Raw genomic sequence first — 21,138 nt, 5'->3', positions numbered from 1 at the left:
CCACAATGTCCCTGTGTCACATGAGGAAACAAAAAGAAAAGACTGTCAGTCATAACACCATTGGATCCATTGTTCCCCAATAATACCTTATGGGAAAATATTATACTGATTGAGTAATATAAAAGAAAGTTAAGTTTCTATTGTTCTAGATTATAATGTGTTAAATCGCCCTGAACTGAATAGAAGTAACCTGATCAGATATTCACAATCTTAGAATAGGGACCACCACCTCCCCTCCAGCCCACCCAACGTGCACCCCATCCCCAGGAGAGTTGCTTCAGGTAAGGATTCCTACATTCTAAGTGAAAATGTAAGTCAGGAATTCTCTTGCAATTCTGAAGCAGTGTTGGAGAGAGAGGCAAAATTTGACGTCTTGTCTAAGCAAATGACTGTTTTCTGCCTAAAGCCTGTATCAAAAATAAAATTTTCCCTTTTCTGCTTTTTAACCCATTAACCCATATTTCTATCTCAGGTTGCATAAAATGTAGAGATTATGCCTCACATGTATCCAATCAAGTATGTCTTGAATAACGTTCACAGAAACTTACACTGTCATACTTAGAAGAGAACTTCATGGTCATCTGGTCCCCCTCTCCTACTCAGCAGATGCTTGAGACCCCTTTATACTAAGCGCGCATAAGTGCGTCTCCAGCCTCTGTTTAAATCCTTCCTGTGATAGGACCATGCCAGAGTTTAGCTAGGTGTGAGCCACTGACAGTGTCGCCTGTGCCATCTTGTAACGGACACAGGAGAACACTAAAGTTGTAGGCAGCAAAACAGCATCACCTGGGCCAGTGCTTGCCTCCTTAAAGTATACGGATTTCTAGAGACTGTTGACTGCACAAAGCAGAGATGTCCTCTGATTGTTATGACCATGCATTTCCCTCACTCTGACTTAAGAAGCAAAGCTGGCATACCTGGTTAGGATGACCATCCTCTACTGCCTGCGAAGTATGGTACTTGAACCAAATCTCCAGCTACATGCTTTTGATTATGCTGACTGTATTTTTTAACCAAATATTTGTTTGGTTAAAAGATTTCTTTTTCTGGTTTGTGGGTATGTATTTTAAAAAGCAGATGAATAAGAACATTTTAAAAACTCAATATTAAGACATCTCTTTCCAAGTGATCAAAATATAAGTGAAGATTTCCTTCTAAAAATCCAGCAAGTATTATCATGCTGTCCGCCAATCCTGAGACAGAATAGGGAATAGGGCATTGAAACTGCAGCGAGCCAGAGAGCTTGACCTGGTGACTGGTCTGAGCAGATGGGACAACAGTTCCATTAACTTGTCTGTTTTTCTGGAGCCTGGTTGCTTAATGATATTACTTTGATACCCTTAAAATTAAAAAATGAGGGTGGATCAGAAAATTAAAACTGAATCCAGCACTAAAAGTGGTCTTAGTATTGCACAGTTTTGTGTTGGAGAATAATAGAAATATGCGCATATAAGAAAAATAATTTGGACCTTCAGAAATTAAGTTGGCCAAAGTGTAGCAAATTGGACCAGGGAGAGAATCAACGTCTTTCAGCAGCCTGTGGCTATAGCCCAGGTCTAAGGCATTGAAGTAATAGCACATCATCTGTTATGAGGGGATGGCCCTTGAAAATGAGCAGGTGAGCCAGGACATTATAAAGGAAAAAGAAGTTTTATTATTGATTACTTAATGAAAAGGAAGGCATTGTGACTGAATCTAAGATATCCTTGGTGACTGAAGATTGGTAAGAGCTAAATCTTAGGAGAAAGATGAATCCAGTTATATGTCTGTTGAATTTGAGGTTGATCTGACACTCAGGACAGATTTGGTCTGAAAGTATAAATAAGGAATGAACTGTAGAGGTTTTATTTACAATTATTAATAGGTGAGCTCCTTGGGGGATTGAGTGTAGCAAGAGAGCAAGTGAAGTTCATATTGCTGTTATAACTGAGATGAAACCATTTGAAATTTCTTCTCACTAACTTTATTTTTTTTAAAGATTTATTTATTTATTTCTCTTCCCTTCCCTCCCCCCCTACCCTGGTTGTCTGCTCTGTCTCACCAACTTTTGAGAAATCACTTAAAATAGACCAATATCTCTAGTAAATGTTTTCTTGAAATGGTATTTATAGTCATATACTTAATTTAATGCAAAGTCCTCTTTTCTACTTCACACCAAAATTATTTAAAATAGATGCGTCTTGGGAGCAGATGTGGCTCAAGCAGTTGAGCACCTGCTTCCCACATGGGAGGTCCTGGGTCCTGTTCCTGGTGCCTCCAAAAAACAAACAAGGAAACAAACGAGAAAACCCACTCAGCTGAAGTGGCTCAGTGGTAAGTGCCAGCTTCCCACATACGGGGTTTCAGGTTCAATCTCCGGACCTGGTACCTTTAAAAAAAAAAAAAAAAGTGTGTCTCCTTAATTATTGTTTCTCCAGTTTTTTAAAAATAGGATTAAAATGTATGGCCACTATAAGATTTAAAAGTATTACATATCCTTAATTTGTGACTTAAGTCAGTTATTTTTTAAATCTGATATGCCTGTGAAAATAAAATTTTTATACTTTTCATAGGGCATGTCATCTTATATTTTTAAACAGGTTTACATGTTCATTAAATTTTATACAGTGCTTTTTTTGATAAAGCAAAGTTTACAGAGCATCTAACTTAGAAGTTACATGATCATTCTTAGAATGTCATGTATGATATATTTTATATTCACATTGGTATTTTTATAAGATTTCAGTTATTTTATTTCCTGTGGAAATTATTTTTGTACTGTTCTCCATAAAAATTTTATTAAATAGTATTCCATTTAATCTGGTCCAGTGCCTAAGAAACCATGCAGGTCTTGAATGCTATCCATTCTATCATTTTCTCAGTGTTAGGAACTCAGTGTTCCTGTTATGGATTTGCAAAACAAGTAATATTTCCTCAATTTACTTCTGGCCACTTTTATAAAAACATTCTTCATTTTGTAACAGGGTATTTTTATTCCTACACAGTTCTTTATTAGACCAACAAAACATACATTTTCTCCACCTAGCCAGGCTGAATTTCACCTACTTTGGAGGAACTTTTTAGGGTGATTTAAGATATTGTCATATATATACCTAATATATATATATATATATATATATATATATATATATATATATATATATATATATATGTTTGTTTGTTTTAGAGGACTGTGATAACAAGTGGTTTTCTTCCAGATTTTTGAAATTGGAGCACAACATGAAGTCCATGTAACTGCTGATCAAGAAAACATGCCATTTGTATTAAGATGCAGTGGGGGAGAGCAGATATAGCTCAAGTGATTGAGCACCTGCTTCCCATGTACAAGATCCCGGCTTCAATCCCCAGTACCTCCTAAAATCAAAACTAAACAAACTCACTGGGAAGCAGATGTGGCTCAGTGGATGAACACCTGCTTCACATGTACAAGGTCCTAGGTTCAATCCCTGGTACCTTCTTTAAAAAAAAAAAAAAAAGGATGCAGTGGGCAGAGAAAACAGTCTTTTCCAGAGTCATGAAGGTAGATATTTTGAAATCAAGAAGTTGTATGGGCAGTGGACTTGGCCCAGTGGTTAGGGCATCTGTCTACCACATGGGAGGTCCGTGGTTCAAACCCCGAACCTCCTCCACCCGTGTGGAGCTGGCCCATGCGCAATGCTGATACGCTCAAGGAGTGCCCTGCCACGCAGGGGTATCCCCCGCGTAGGGGAGCCCAACGCGCAAGGAGTGCGCCCCATAAGGAGAGCCGCCCAGTGCGAAAGAAAGTGCAGCCTGCCCAGGAATGGTGCCACCCACACTTCCGGTGCCGCTGACAACAACAGAAGCGGACAAAGAAACAAGATGCAGCAAAAATAGACACAGAGAACAGACAACGGGGGGGGGGGGGGGGGGGGTGGAATTAAATAAAAAAAAAAAATCTAAAAAAGAAGTTGTATGATTGTTAAACTTCTTGAAAAGACAACCCTACTAGCTCCAGGCTGAGTTGGAGCAGGGATTTATTTATTTAATAATAATGGATGTTGATTTTCCCAAGTAATACCTGGGAAAGCCCACTACTTAGTAAGTGAATGAAGTAAGGTTTTGTATATTCATATGTAATGAGAGAGAAGCATGGCACAGATGGGATAGATTGGCTAACATGGGGGTGTTTTTCAGAAGGGAATAGGACTTGAGCTTTATTTTACTTAGCAGTATCAGTAGAATAAGTAGAGCACACCCTCCAAGAACAAGCACTGACAGGAAGTCCTGAGGCAAGGGTGACCCTTTGGTGTGAAATCATACTATGGGGGCAATTAGAAAATTGTGGGGGGAGTAAGGTAAATAGGAAGGGTGAATATGCATTTTATTTTCCTTTGTTATTTCTTTTGTGGGTATGAATTTTAAAGCCTTGAAAGCTAGGCAAAAATGGCTAGGTTTCATATTGTATGGAATACATAGCTGCTGGGGGGCAGTGAAGGGCGCAGGGAAGGGAAGAAATAAATTTTAAAAATAAATAAATGTTTTAAAAAATAAAATAGTAGTCTTGCCATAGGATTACTGTAAAAATTAAAGAAACAACCATGGAACTCTTTTTTTTTTTTTTCCCTCTCCCCTTTCCTGCCCCTCTGCCCCCAGTTGTCTGCTCTTTGTATCTATTTGCTGTGTGTTCTTCTGTGCCCGCTTGTATTCTTGTCAGCGGCACCGGAATCTGTGTCTTGTTTTTGTTGCGACATCTTTCTACATCAGTTCTCCATGTGTGTGTCTGTGTGGCACGGCACTCCTGTGCATCAGCACTGCGCTTGGGCCAGCTCATCACATGGGTCAGGAGGTCCTGGATTTGAACCCTGGACCTCCCATGTGGTCAGCGAATGCCCTATCTGTTGGGCCAAATCTGCTTCCCTGGAAGTCTTAAGAGATGCTTTTAAAAAAAGCTCACAGGATACAATTTTAAATACTTCCATTAAGTGTATCTAATATATTTTATTGAATTGGAAAGTGAAAATAGGCATGCAGTCACCTTTGTACAGTTGACCTATAAACCCATTCTCAGTAACATACACCAAGAGATTATTGCATATTCTTATTTAATATGTTTCAAGAAAGGCTTCCTAAATTTGTTTGATGTCTATGTTTATAGCTGTCATTTTCTCCCAAGTTTTATTTTCATTTGATCTAGAAGATATTTTTTATTTATTTCACATACTTTTTTTTCTTTTTGTAGGCAACTATGAAAGGCTTATATTTTCAACAGACTTCCACAAATGAAGAGATAACATTTGTATTTCAAGAAAGGGTAAGAAAAATTATTTACTCATATCATCTATTATGAAAGAAGATAGTATATTTTCCATTTAAAATAAACCCAGTTTTAAATGACTTATTTTATTTTGAATAGAACTAAATGAGCAAAAATTATTTAAATGAGGGAAACGGACTTTGGCCCAGTGGTGAGGGAGTCCGTCTACCATATGGGAGGTCCGCGGTTCAAACCCCGGGCCTCCTTGACCCGTGTGGAGCTGGCCATGCGCAGCGCTGATGCGTGCAAGGAGTGCCGTGCCACGCAAGGGTGTCCCCCGCGTGCGGGAGCCCCACGCGCAAGGAGTGCGCCCGTCAGGAAAGCCGCCCAGCATGAAAAGAAAGAGCAGCCTGCCCAGGAATGGCGCCGCCCACACTTCCCGTGCTGCTGACGACAACAGAAGCGGACAAAGAAACAAGACGCAGCAAATAGACACCAAGAACAGACAACCAGGGGAGGGGGGGAATTAAATAAATAAATAAATCTTTTTTTAAAAAAATTATTTAAATGAAACTCTTCAGATTATTTTGCTTTAATCTTTATGTGAAAATGGTGATCTGTATTGTAGTGTATTTACATTTTTAAAGGAGTTGATACAAAAGAATTGTTTAGTTCCTTAGGGTGGTAGTGGTGGTGGCAAGAAATGTATTAGAAAATTAGAACAACCATATTCTAAATGGTCTTCTTATATGCTGTAAAATTAAACTAACTTTTCATTTTATTCCATATTCTGAACATCACAATAAAATGAGTTACCTCATATCGTGAAATGAAAAGGTGGCAAAGCATTGTTTTCCATACTGTTATTTGAGCTTTGCCACCTTAAGTCATTCATTCAGTAAGCATCAAATGATCTCTAGTGTTGTGATCACTTTAAGCATGGATAGTTGAATTTTCATATATGGGTGATGATTTGAAAGATGTGTGGCAAGCCAGAATCATTCTACTGTAAATTTAGGGACAGAAACAAGTGTTTTATGTAAATCGGTGTTTTATTATAGTAATAAGAAGTCCTTGATCAAAAACACAATCAAGTTTTTTCTCTGTGTTGTATCTCACTACTTCCAAAATCATTTGGGGTCAGTCTAAACTTTAAACAATTTGACTTCTACCACTGGGTCAGGAAAATAGTCCAAGAGGTTTGATTAGCTCTCAGGAAGAATCATCTCCAGGTTCACACAGTCATGAATAAAATTCACAGATTCATCAATATTATTGAATATTTTCATATGACCAAATATTATCAACCCAGAGTTTTAAAAGAGATACTCCCAGAATATTGTGTTCGTTGTGAATAAAACACAGTGATAAATGAACATGATCCGTTTGACAGGATATGAGAGTGTATGCACATAGTTATTCGTAGCCAGCTTTTTATCTAATTTGGGAGATATCAGGGGTTGAAGAAAGTATTTTAATTATTGGTGCCAGTTTATGGTTATCTAGAGAAGTGATGTTATATTTAGTAATATGGGTGAATGGTATTGAATGCCTGAGCTTGGAATATTTTTTTGCCTTTTAAGTTATTTAAAATTGTGGAATATAAGGCATAATTAAGTTCCATTAAGTTCAGTTTATATTTTGACCCCAGAACCCCTTGAGACATGCTGAACTGTCCAAGAAAAATACCTTTTTTTTTTTATTTCTTATATATATTTTTTAAGAAATATGTATCATACAAAACAAGACAAATGAGGAAGAAATAAACAAGTGACTATGAAGAACTTCATTTGTAGGATTAATAAAATTCCAAAATCAGTAGAGAGTGTGTGTTATGTAGATACGTGTTAAAGGATGTAAGTATCAAAGTCTGATGCTTTCAGATTACTTAGGTTGAAATAAAGTATAGTATTTGTTCCTCTACTTTCTTCTACATTTATTGTCCATGTCAGAAACTGAACACTTTACAAAATGTGTACACTAAAACTTTATAAAATTTTATCCTTAAATTCCCTTCATTCTCTTTTGTTTATATACTGTGGGATAATTCTTGTAGCTTTTTAAATTAATTTAGTGATAAGATTTAGGTTCTGTTTGATTTTGTTGTTATATATGAAATTTTTGCAGTATAAAATCATGTTCTCAAAGGAATATTGTTATCATTTGGTTCTAGGAAAATCTTCCTGTTACAAAGGATAACTTTGTGAAACTTCAAGTTAAAGCTTGTGCTCTGAGCCAGATAAATACAAAGGTATTTCATACTTTTATTTTAGTCAAAAGTCAAATGAGAGTTTGATAGTAAATTTAATATGCAAATAATATAACTGACTTATGAATATTAAGTTATGAGCATTCTGAGATGAATAGAACAGCTAGAGAAAAAAAAATGTGCATTTGTATATTCTTGTAGTCTTTAGGTAAATTATTAGTCTAATTAAAGTCTTGTATTTTGATAAATATCATTATATGAAAATATTTTTAAACACCTTCACACTGGGAAAGGCTGAGAGTTTACAATTACTAAGGCCTACAATCAAATTACCTTTGTCAGAAAAGTAAAAATAAAAGCTAGAAAGCTAACCAATTAATTTACTAGCCATCTATTCTATAGATAGATCTAGCTAGTGTCTTTAGATGCAGTTCTTATTTTGCTCGTCATTGTCTCTCTCTCCCTCATGCACTCAGTAATTTTTCACTTTTGACCATGAGATACATGAAAATTCTTCAAGTGGTAAATATGCTATGGGTTAATGTCTGAGGAGAAGTTGAGCAGGTCCATTTACTCAGTTTTTAGAAGGTTTATAAGGGAAGATGGAAGAGAAGGGCACTCCGGGACTCAGTCCTTCCACCAAAAGAACTGTTAAACAGGGAGAAACTATCTGAAACAACTATTTTGAAACTCTGCAGGCCAGAAAAACACTATACAGCATCCAAGGAAGAGCAAGAGGAAGCTGATAAAATTACATAAAGAACTCTAAAATGCTTCTCCGCACTGTGGCTGTTGGTGCCCATCCTCCACTGTCGCAGCAGGCTGCTCCAGGGTCCAGTCCCTGGCTAGCTTTTGCTGACAGAGATATAAAAATCTCTTCCTCAAGAACAGGGCTGTGCATGGCAGATCACCGATCACGACTTTTTATTAGCAAGTTTAGATTGCTGAGTTTCAGCTCTGAGGGCAGCTATTGTTTCAATCCACCCCAGACAAAGGTGGTGGTAGCCATTGTTTCAACCCTCCCTATACAGGACAGAAGGGGTGGAGATTTAAAGACGCAAGACTTCTTCACGGTTGCAGGGGAAAGTTAGCTGAAGGGCCGCATTTGCTGGACAGGCCAAGAAAGATCAGCTTTGGGGAGCCATGGAAGAAATTTTTGGCACCCTTCCTGACCCCCTCCATAGGGCACTTTGTGGGTCCCTGGTGCTATTTTGTTGGGAAAGACCAAATTGAGGAAATCCTCCCCAGGAGGACCATCCTCCCAGAATTTCCCCTCCATGCAAAAACAGCATATGAGACGAGGAAAGGAGTGTAAAACATTGTGGAAATGGACAGTCTGGGACAAAGGCCTGCCAGCTTTAGACACCTGGAACAGGGAGGTTTGTCCCCTGGGAAACAGAAGAGACAGCCAAATTCCTATAATTGGAAATTCCAAAACAACTAACAAGCAAAAGCCCTGGACAATACAGAGGACCAGTAAGACAGGAAAAACCCTGCCCAGTGCATTTGCCTTGGGCAAATCTTCCTGATAAGAGGGCTGAAGCTCAAGAAAATCTCTGACTTATCACCAACTGGTTATAAAACCAAGAAACAGATATCCCAGGGAGTAAAGCCCAGAGTTAACATTTTAAAAAATTAAAAAGTACAATGTGCAACAAGAGTACAAGACAAAAGAAACAGGAAATGATGGCACATCCAAAGGAAGAAGAGAAAACACCAATGAAGAAGATGAAAATATGGACATAGCAAACAAAGCCTTTTAGGAAATGTATCTTAAAAGTACTTAAGAACATACAAGGTCCTGAGTTCAATCTCTGGTACCTCCTTTAAAAAAATGCCCAAGGAGCAGGGCAGGTGTAGCTCAGTCTTTGAGTGCTTACTTGATAAAAGATTAGGGATTTGATTTGGCCACATCAGTGGGATATGACTCAGGGTTGAATCCCCACCCCTTTGGTAGGTTGATATAAATGGACATTCACTCAAGAAGACATACAGAATACACAGAAAAGGAGAAAACTTTGTCAGTTTCGATCCTGGAGCCCCAGGATAGTTTGCAGCTGAAGGAAACAAGCCCTATGCCAGACTAATATAGGAAGCCCTGAGAGACAAGCCCTATGCCAGCATACAGCTAAGTTCAGAAGAACCTAGGCCAACATAGACTTAAGAGTAAGAAGGAAGGAGAGACCAGAGAGATATAGCTTGCCATCTTGTTTTAACATGTAGTAACTGACTTTGGTGAAAAAACAACCTTGGGTTGGACTCTTTAGTCCCTTAGAACTGTAAGCTTTTACCCCACTTAAATACCATTTATAAAAGCTAACAGATTTCTGGTACTTTGCATCAGCACCCCTTTGGCTGACTAATACAGAGACTTTAACACACCACTCTCATTAATGGATAGAACATCTAGTCAGAAGATCAGTCAGGAAGTGCAGGACTTGACTGATACACTAAACCATCAGACCTAACAGACATGTATAGAACACTTTACCAAACAAAAACAGAATACACACATGGATCTTCTCAAGTGCACATGGATCATTCTCCAGGATAGTCCATATGTTGGGTCACATGACAAGTCTCAATAAATTAAAAAATACTGATGTCATACAAAGTATATTCTCCAACAGTAGTGTAATGAAGCTAGAAATGAATAATAGGGAAAAAGGAAAAAGTCACAGATATGTGGAAATTAAACAACATACTTTTAAACAACCAATGAGATAAAGAGGAAACCAGAAACAAAATTAGGAAATATCTTGAGGGTAAATGAAAATGAAAATAAACATGCCAAAACTTATGGAATGCAGTGAAGGCAGTGCTGAGGGAAAATTAGTAACTCTAAATGCTTACATTAAAAATGAAAAAAGTATTTAATTCAGAAACCTAACCCCAAAATTGGAAGAACTAGAAAAAATAAAAACTAAACTCAAAGCAAACAGAAGGAAGGAAATAACAAAAGATTAGAGCAGAGATAAATGAAATGGAAAATACAAAAATGCAATAAGAGAATAAAAAAAAACAAATGCTGGTTCTTTGAAAAGACCAATGAACTCAACAAACCTTTAGTTAGACTGACAAAGAAAAAGAAAATGCAAATAATGAAAATCAAAAATAAAAAGGTGGACATTACTACCTATACTGCAGAAATGAAAAGGACTGACTATAAGTGGATACTATGAACAACTGTATGCCAATAAATTAGATAACCTGGATGAAATGAACAGATTCTTAAATCACACAAACTACCTACATTGACTCAAAAAGTAATAGAAGATCTAAATAAACCAATTACTAGTAAAAAGATTGACTCAGTAATCAAAAACCTCACAGCAAAGAAAAGCCAAAGGCCAGATAGTTTCACAGGATAATTCTATGAATCATTCCAAGACTTAACTCCAATTCTGCTCAAATTCTTCCATAAATTGAAAAAGACAAAACACTCCCTAATTCATTCAATGAGACCATCATCCCCCTTATTCCAAAGCCTGAAAAAGATAACACAAGAAAACTACAGACCAATATCTCTTATGAATAGAGATGTAAAAGTTCTCAACAAAATACTAGCAAACTAAATCCAACAACATATATTAAAAGAATTATACACCATGATCAATTGGGACTTATCCCTCTATGTAAAGTTGTTTCAACATAAGAAAATCAGTTAAGGGACTATACCACATTAACAGAATGAAGTGGGGCAGGACTCACAGGCGCAGAAAAGGCATTTGACAAAATCCAGCACCCTTGTTAAAAACACTTAGAACACTAGGAATAAAAGGAAACCTCCTCAACATGATAAAGGTCATATAGGAAGGGCCCATAGCTAGTATCCACTTAATGGTGAAAAACTGAAAACTTTCTGGTTGATATTGGGAACAAGGCATGGATGCTTGCTATCACCACTGTTGTTCAACATTGTACTACAAATTCTTTCCAGAGCAGTTAGCAAGAAAAAGAAATAAAAGGTGTCCAACTAGGAAAAGAAGTAAAACTGTCCATTTGCAGATGACATGATCCTATATACAGAAAATACTGAAAAATCCACAGCAAAGCTCCTAGAGCTAATAAATGAATTCAGCAAAGTGGCGGGGTACAAAGTCAATACCCAAAAGTCAGTAGTTTTTCTATATATAAACAATGAACAGTCAGAAGAAGAAATCAAGAAAATAAAATTTTACATTTAATAGCAACTGAAAGACTCAAATATCTAAGAATAAATCTAACCAAGGATGTAAAGGATTTACACATAGAAAACTACAGAACATTGCTAAAAGAAATTAAAGAAGACCTAAATAAATAAAAGGATATTTCATGTTAATGAATTAGAAAACTAAATATCATTAAGATGTCAGTCCTACCTGTAGTCAGGATTCTCTCGGGAAACAGAATCAACAGGAGATATCTGTAAATAGTATAAGATTTTATCAAATTCTGTGACGTGACCATGAGGATGCACAAGTCCAAATTCCACCGGCAGGCTGCAAATCCAGTGAAAATCCTTGATGAATTCCCAGGAGACATTGGCTTTCCAAAGTCAAGCTGGAATATTCTCTCTGAATGCTGAAATCACTTCCCCGCTTAAGGTATTCATCTGATTGGATAAAACATCCCTCATTGCTGACAGTAGTCTCCTTGGCTGATTGTAGATATAATCAGCCATCCAGTCAGCGAACTCACTGGTGACTAACTTGCTTGACAGGACAACTGGGCACAATTTCCTAGCTGAGTTGACACATTAGCCTAACCATCACAGTCCACTCCTTGTCAACTTGGCAACCATACACATTACCTTAACCATTCTTTTTTTTTTTTTTTTTTTTTTTTTTTTTTTTTAAAGATTTATTTTTTTATTTATTTAATTCCCCTCCCCTCCCCCGGTTGTCTGTTTTTTGTGTCTTTTTGCTGCGGTCTTGTTTCTTTGTCCGCTTCTGTTGTCGTCAGCGGCACGGGAAGTGTGGGCGGCGCCATTCCTGGGCAGGCTGCTCCCTCCTTCGCGCTGGGCGGCTCTCCTTATGGGTGCACTCCTTGCGCGTGGGGCTCCCCTACGCGGGGGACACCCCTGCGTGGCAGGGCACTCCTTGCGCGCATCAGCGCTGCGCATGGGCCAGCTCCACACGGGTCAAGGAGGCCCGGGGCTTGAACCGCGGGCCTCCCATATGGTAGACGGACGCCCTAACCACTGGGCCAAAGTCCGTTTCCCACCTTAACCATTCTTAGTCTCTAAATAAAAACAATAAGAGACATGGATATATATATTTTCGCCTAACAGTATTCAACTGTCCTGCATAGAACCGGAAACACATTAAAGCTGTACATAATAGGGTACAAGTCCTTGGGTAATATTTACTCTTATACTTGACATCCTTAAATATTATGACTTGAAAGTAATACCACTTGTAATATAAGGGAAAAGGTTAAGGAAGAAAACAAAGATATTCATTTTATATACATATACAGTCATACTCATAAGAAAACAAGGAAGAAAGATTCATGCCCATTACAGTCCTTGTTTCTGTAACTGCTCATGTGGCCAAAGTTCATATTTATCACTACCTTTTTCCACTACCCATTCCATGTTTCCATTATCCTCAGCAAGCACCTCGGCTGGCGGTGGTTCTTTGCCTGGTGCAATGACCCAGACTTTCATTCCTAAAGATTCTGGGCCCTTGTTAGTCCTGCTTGAATTAGGTTGTTGCAATTTTCCATTGACTTTAATCACAGGGCGTGGCAGTACTAAGAGATGCCCTAGAGAATCTCCGGTATTCCAGGCAAACTCTTCTTTATCCCCATTGTATTAGTCAGCCAAAGGGGTGCTGATGCAAAATACCAGAAATTTGTTGGTTTTTATAAAGGGTATTTATTTGGGGTAGGAGCTTACAGATACCAGGCCAAAAAGCATAAGTTATTTCCCTCACCAAAGTCCATTTTCATGTGTTGAAACAAGATGGCTGCCGATGTCTGCTAAGGTTCAGGCTTCCTGGGTTCCTCTCTTCCAGGGTCTTCTGTTTGCTCTGTGAACTTACTTCCCAGGGCTCCAGCTTAAGGTTTCAGCATTAAACTCCAACATCAAAACTCCCAACCTCAAAAACCCTCAGTTCTGTCCTTTGCAGTGCCTTTTATCTGTGAGGCCCTATCCACCAATGCCCTAATGACATGGCCTAATCAAAGCCCCAGTCATAACTGGATCATGCCCAGGTACAGACCCGATTACAAACATCATCCAATATCTATTTTTTGGAATTCATAACCATATCAAACTGCTACACCCATTATGTAAATGCAGTCCTATTTCCCCTTGATAGTCAAAATCAATCACCCCAGCCAGTACAGTAATTCCCTTCTTTGCCTGTTGATTCAGAGGTAAGAGGAGCCCAGAGTGGCCAGTTGGCAGCCTTAACATCCAGTTCAATGGAATCATTATTGTGTTCCTTGGAGGAAGTACTCCTCCTTTTGGAACTAAGATCTGTAGACCAGCAAAGCTTAAGGTTGCAGGGACAGGAAGCAAAAAATTTTCCTACTGGATCACTAGGGGTAATAGTGAGTGGTGGCACTCCCATTTCCACCCCTTGATTCCTGGACCCGATAATCCTGGCTATGGGAGAAACAGCACCAGAGGGTGGACACTGATGTAGAGTATACACAGCCTCCTGGAGAACATTGCCCAAGCCCTACAAGGTATTGACACCTAGTTGGCACCATAATTGAGTCTTCAAAAGGCCATTCCACTGTTCTGTCAGTCTACCTGCTTCAGGATAATGGTGAACATGGTAAGAGCAGTGAATTCCATGAGCATGTGCCCATTCCCACACATCATTTGCTGTGAAACTGGTTTCTTGATCAGAAGCAATTCTGTATGGAATACCATACCAGTGGATAAGACATTCGGTAAGTCCACAGATGGTAGTTTTGGAGGAAGCATTGCCTGCAGGGAATGCAAACCCATAGTCGGGGTATGTGTCTACTCTAGTTTAAATAAACTGCTGCCCTTTCCATGATCAGAGTGGTCCAGTGTAATCAACCTGCCACCAGGTAGCGGGCTGATCACCTCCAGGAATGGTGCCATAACAGGGTCTGAGTGTGGGTCTGGTGCTGGCAGATTGGACACTCAGCAGTGGCTGTAGCCAAGTCAGCCTTGGTGAGGGAAGTCCATGTTGCTGAACCCATACATAACCTCCATCCCTACCCCATGGCCACTTTGTTCATGAGCCCATTAGGCATTGACAGGAGTAGCTAGGGAAAGACGGCATTAGCCACAGAGCAGGTCATCTTATCTACTTGATTATTAAAATCTTCCACTGTTGAAGTCACCCTCTGGTGGGCTTCATGTGAGACACAATTATTTTCATATTTTTTGCCCACTCAGAAACATCTATCCACATACCTCTTCCCCAGACCTCTTTGTCACCAGTTTTCCAATCATGTTCCTTCCAAGTCCCTGATCATCAGCCAAACCATTGGCAACAGCCTTTGAATCAGTTTAGAAACAAATATCTGGCCATTTCTCCTTCCAAGCAAAATGAACAGCCAGTACAGTGCTCGAAGTTCTGCCCACTGGGAGTGTTTGCCCTCACCACTGTCCTTCAGGGATACCCCAGAAAGGGGCTGCAGTGCTGTAGCTGTCCACTTTTGGGTGGTACCTGCATATCATGCAGAACCGTCTGGAAACCAGGCCTGAGTTTTCTCTTCCTCGGTCACCTGATTGTAAAGAACTCAAGAGGTCAAATCTGTGGGCTGAGAAAGAGAAGGTAATGTGGCAGAGGTGGTGACCATGGGCATTTGGGCTACTTCCTCATATAACTTACCTGTGCCTTCTGGAATCATTTGATCCATATCTCATGTATACCACTTCTGTTTTATTATGTAGTGCTGCTGTGCACACCCAACTTTATGACAGTTTGGTGAGTCAAACAATACCCAGCTCATGATAGGCAACTCAGCTCTCATGGTAATTTGGTAGCCCATGGTTAATCATTCAGTATCTATTAAGGCCAGTAGCAGACCAAAAGCTGTTTCTCAAAAGGAGAGTAGTTATATGCAGAGGATGGCAGGACTATTTGATTGCTGCTTTGAGTCTGCCTTTCCTTGTGCTAGTCACACCCACCTTGTCTTTGGTGAATAACCTCCTTTGAATTCCCTCTTCTACTGTATACTAGGTAAATCAGGCATGTCAACCTCAGGCATGCTAGGACATCTTTTGGTCAGTGTTTCAGTCAGCCACCCAAACTGTTAGAGCCCTTTCTAACCCCTCAAGCTATAACGTTGAATCAGAATTTCGGCTTTGTGGACCCATATCAATAAATCAATAAATCAATAAATAAATTTCAGCCTGATCCAACTTTATATTCCTTCCACCATTATCCCATACCCTTAGTATCCATTCCCACACATATTCCCCTGATTTCTCTTGAAAACTCTTGAACTTCTTTTAGAGTATAGAGAGGGGTGGTGGGGGTGGGTAAAGAGAAGGTTTAGTAGAAATGCCTTGCAAACTACTGACCTCAGGGCATTCCTTTGCATTTTCATCTGATGAGACAGGATTAATCTCTTCAGGCAGGGGTTGGAAGATAGATTCCTCAGGGCAGGGTGGAGGTTGGGCAATGCATGCTGGAGTTTGACTGGTACCAGCCTCAGGGCTGGGAGGAGGTCCAGATTCCCTGGGCCAGGCCAGAGGCTGAGGCCTGTAGGCTTTAGTTTGGCTGGTACCCACCTCAGGGCTGGAAGGAGGTTCGACTCCCTGGGGCAGGCTGGAGGCTGGGTGATACAAGGTTGACTTTGTGTGGTCTCCACAGGGCAGGCCATCACAGGTTTACCTGGAAAAGTTTCAGCAGAATTTAGGGTTCCAGGGTCCCCACCTGTATCATCATCATCCCATATGTCTTCATCCCAATCCTCAGGGTTCTACTCCTTTCCAATCAGTGCCTTCACTTTAACAGCAGACACCCAGCAAGGTTGAGATTTAGGTTTCCTTTGTAACTCTGCTACTCTTACAATGAGGCTCTGAGTCTGGTTTTCAGAGCTCTCAATTCGGTGGCTGTAGGAAACAAGGTTTTCTTTCAGAGCACACAGAAACTTTTCACATCATTCGTGCTGTGTTTAAGTAGCAAATTTGAAGCCTTTGGTTCATCCCTTTTGTAACTACCGAGAGTATCTAGGAGGAGCCAGCAAACATCATTGTACCTTTTGATTTAACAAAATTCTGTTCAAAGTGTTGAAAACTCTCTTACCAAGATCCTTATCTCCTACAAGCATGGAAGTAGGGGAATCCAGTGATGATGTATTGTGAATCTCCAGTGCCAAGTCATGGCATGCACAATTAGTGGACTCTTGGTTATTGGAAGGGGAGTCATTAGTACCCTTGAGTCTAATTAGAGTAGAGAGCCAACTGCAAAACTCCCAGAACCACTTCAGAAATCCCATATATAAGATTCTGTTCCTCAAGAACATTCCTGGTACTCAGCTGTGTTAATCAGGGCTCTCTAAGGAAACAATCAACAGGAGATCATTGTAAATAGTATAAGATTTTATAAAATTATCTTTTGTGACCATGGGGCTGCACAAATCCAAATCCACAGGCCGGCTGCAAACCAGGGGCTTCAGTGAAGGTCCTTGATGAGTTCCCAGGAGACAGTGGCTGTGAAAGTCAAACTGGAAAATTCTCTCTGAATGCTGAAATCTCTTCCCCTTTTAAAGCATTCATCTGATTGGATAAAACATCCCTCATTGCTGACAGCAGTCTCCTTGGTTGATTGTAGATGTTATCAATCATCTATACAGTAAACTTACTGATCACTAAAGGCCATAAATGTCCTTTTATTAGCCTAGTGCTTGCTTGACCAAACAACAGGGCACATTAGCCTAACCATCACTACCCAAAGCAATTTATAGATTTAGTGCAATCCCAATCAAAATTCCAACAATCTTCTTTGCAGAAATGGAAAAGCCAATCCTTAAATTTATATGGAAGGCTAAGGGGCACCAATAGCTAAAGCCATCTTGAAAAAGAAGAATGAAATTGGAGGACTCACTCTTCCCAATCTTAACAACCTTTTACTAAGCCTCAGTAATCAAGACAGCATGGTGGGAAGTGGATGTGGCTTAAGCAGCTGGGCACCCACTTACCACTTGGCAGATTCCAGATTTGGTTCCCCATAACTCCTAAAGAAGACAGATGAGAGCAAGACAGTGAGCTGACAAAACAACCTGGGACAGCAAGATGATGCAGTGAGATGATGCTACAAAGAGACACAGTGAGGAAACACAATGAGAGACACAATAAGCAGGGAGCAGAGGTTGCTCAAGTGATTGGGTGCCTCCCTCCCACATAGGAGGTTCCAAGTATGGTTCCCAGTGCCTCCTAAAATAAAAAGATGAACCAGAGAGTAAACAGCGAGTGCAAACCACGTCGAGGAAGGGAGAAATAAATTAAATCTTAAACCCAGCATGGTATTGGCACAAGGTCAGACATTTAGACTAATTGAATTGAATTGAAGGCTCAGAAGTCAACCCTCACATTTATATCCAACTGATTTTTGACAAGGTGGCAAAGACAGCTCAACAGGGAAAGAATAGTCTCTTCAACAAGTAGTACTCAGAAAACTGGATCTCCATTTGCAAAAGCAATGAAGGAGGACCCTTACCTCACACCATATACAAAAATCAATTCAAAGTCAATTAAAGACCTAAATATAGGAGCTAGAACTATCAAATGTAGGAAAGCATCTTCAGAACCTTGTGTTATGCAATGGTTTCTTAGTCGTTACACCCAAAGCACAAGCAACAAAAGGAAAAATAGATAAATGGGATCTCATCAAAATAAATATTTTGTACCTCAAAGAACTTTATCCTGAAAATTTAAAAGACAGTCTGCACATGGGATAAAATATTGGAATGCATACATCCAATAAAGGTAACATCCAGTATATGTAAAGAATTCCTTCAGCTTTGCAACAAAAAGACAAATAATTTTAAAATGGGCACATCTTAGACAGACATCTTTCCTAAGAAGATACATAAATGGCCAGAAAGCACATTAAAAGGTGCTCAACATCATTAGTCATCAGGGAAATGAAATGAAAACCACAATGAGACACCATTTCACATCCATAAAATGGGTGCTATTTTTTTAAAAAAGTGATAGGATGCAGAGAAATAGAAACATTCATTGCTAATGGCAATATAAAATGGCACAGCTGCGGTTGCAGAGAGTTTTGCAGTTCCTCAGGAAGCTAGGTATAGAACTACCATATGATACCTTATGACCCAGCAATCTCACTACTAGGTTATACCCAAAAGAATTGAAAGCAGGGGCTTAGACAGATATGTGCACACCAATGTTCATAGAAGCATTATTCACAAATGCCAAAAGATGGAAGTAGCCCAAGTGTCCATCAACCGATGAATGGATAAATAAAATGTGGCTTATACGTACAATGGAATATTATTCAGCCATGAAAAGGATTGAAGTCCTGATACACACGACAGCCTGGGTAAACCTTGAAGACATCCTGTTGAGTGAAATAAAGCCAGACACAGAAGGATAAATTTTGTATGATCTCACTGATTTGAAACAATTAGCATAAGCAAACTCATAAAGTCAGAATCCAGAATAGGTTACCAGGGAATGGGGGTGGGACTAGTGAATGGCAAGTTAAGGCTTAAAATGTACAGAGTTTCTATTTGGAATGATGGAAATGTTTTGGTAATGGATATGGTAATGGTAGCGTAACATTTTGAACGAAATTAACAATACTGAAATGAATATCTCTGAACATGATTAAAAGGGGAAATGTTAGATTGTATATATGGTAATAGAATAAAAATATAAATTTTTTTTTTAAATCCATGGAACTATACTACACTAACAGCGAATCCTAAGTTAAACCATGGGCTTTAATTAACAGTACAATGATTAAAATGTGATATCATATGAGAGCAAATGTGACTAAAGCAGTCGAGCACCTGCTTCACAATGGGAAGTCCTGGTTTCAGTTCCCAGTGCCTCCTAGAAAAAACAAAAATAAGCAAATCAAACAAAAAAAAAAACTCAGAAACCTGATGTGGCTCAGTGGTTGAGCACCAGCTTTCCACATATGAAGTCCCAGTTTCAATCCCTGGACCCCCAGTACCTCAGGAAAAAAAAAAGGTGGTATCATAAATTCTAACATATTCCACACTAATGCAAGGTGGTGGTGGTGGGGTGTTATATGGGAATCCTGTATTTTATGCAGGATTGCTCTGTAAACCCACAAACTCTCTAATAAAGGAAGACAAAAAAGATTAATACCATAGTTTACTGAGCCCTTAACTTATTGGATTATATTGTCACCATAAATTCTTAACAATCTAAAAGTTTTCTATAAAGTCACATTTAGGAAAGTTACAGAACATGATTCTGGGCTTCCACTGAGCAACTCTGGGACATGGGTGTGATATGAAAAGTAAATTAGTGAGTTCTCCTAATGTCCTTCCACTGAACATAATATAGTACTGGTCTTTACAGAGTTCTGTGTTCATTCCTTCCAAGACATTCTTTTTAAAGCCACCAAAATCCGTTCATATCCCAGTCTAGGAAATAATACCTATGTCTAACAGAAGAAAATGGTAAATTACGATAAAATCAATTTAATGAACTATTATGCAACTATTAAACATGATGGTCATGAAAACTGTGCAGTGACATAAGACCATGCTTATGGTACGTGAAGGAGGTGGAATGCAATTGCTAAAACTACGATTATGGGAAGCAGACTTAGCCCAGTGGTTAGGGCGTCTGTCTACCACATGGGAGGTCCGCAGTTCAAACCCCGGGCCTCCTTGACCCGTGTGGAGCTGGCCCATGCTCAGCGCTGATGCACACAAGGAGTGCTGTACCTCGCAGGGTAGTCCCCTGCGTAGGGGAGCCCCATGCGCAAGGAGTACGCCCTGTAAGGAGAGCTGCCCAGCGCGAAAGAAAGTGCAGCCTGCCTAAGAATGGCGCCGCACACAAGGAGAGCTGACACAACAAGATGACGCAACAAAAAGAAAAACAGATTCCCAGTGCCGCTGATAAGGATAGAAGCGGTCACAGAAGAACACACAGGGAATGGACACAGAGAGCAGACAACTGGGGTGGCGGGGAGAAATAAATAAAAAATAAATCTTTAAAAAAATAAATAAAACTATGATTATAACTATAAAGTGTGCATAGCCATCTAGAAATGTATATTGAAAAAGACCTTGACCAAAATGGGGAAATATTAAATACAAATGAGTTTTTATGGCTAAGAGATTTAGAGTGAGTCTGGAGATCATTCCAGAGGTTACACTTATGCACATCTCAGCAGGATCTTATTGACTGCCACAGTAAACAGTGCCTCAAACAGTGGGGCTCCTGAGGGCTGTAACCAAACAGTGTAAGCAGGGCAGACTAGCTCAAGAATTTGGCACCCTGTCAATGGGCCTTACTTTGGAATTTATGCTCCCCAGTGTAACAACAGGGTTAGACTCATTTATAGTGAGTCTTCATGTGGCTCTTCTCCTCCTTTTATTTGAACCCATAATTAGCACTATACCTCTTAAATATATGTCCCAGAGTCTTAATATTTGGTCTGTTCCATTTGAGCCCTGAATCTCAGCAAAGTTGCAACAACTACTTTCCAGTTCATTGGACATTCCCAGGACAGCTAACAAGGAGATGATGATAGACAGCACCCATCCCCAAGAACAGAGTGTC

The 21,138-nt window shown here is 39.5% G+C and overlaps 1 protein-coding gene across 8 annotated transcripts in view; it reads left to right on the top strand.

Moving 5' to 3' along the window:
* CRYZL1 (crystallin zeta like 1) overlaps positions 1 to 21,138 on the top strand; it is a 51,668-nt gene that overhangs the window by 4,160 nt on the left and 26,370 nt on the right. For 6 of the 8 annotated variants that reach the window (XR_011648706.1, XR_011648707.1, XR_011648708.1 and 3 more), the window contains 2 exons: positions 5,201 to 5,272; positions 7,389 to 7,466. Coding sequence is in view for 5 of the 8 variants with exons in the window: in XM_058296190.2 (XP_058152173.1) it covers positions 5,201 to 5,272; positions 7,389 to 7,466 (150 nt within the window). In the remaining 3 variants the exon portion in view is untranslated. Of the gene's footprint in view, positions 1 to 2,173; positions 2,314 to 5,200; positions 5,273 to 7,388; positions 7,467 to 21,138 lie in introns of all 8 variants that reach the window. The other 2 variants (XM_058296193.2, XM_058296192.2) reach the window with 2 other exon arrangements.

Source organism: Dasypus novemcinctus, chromosome 4, assembly GCF_030445035.2.
Source record: "Dasypus novemcinctus isolate mDasNov1 chromosome 4, mDasNov1.1.hap2, whole genome shotgun sequence".
NCBI lineage: Eukaryota > Metazoa > Chordata > Mammalia > Cingulata > Dasypodidae > Dasypus > Dasypus novemcinctus.
The sequence above is the reverse complement of the archived record's forward strand: the minus strand, read 5'-3'. Positions and strand labels throughout refer to the sequence as shown.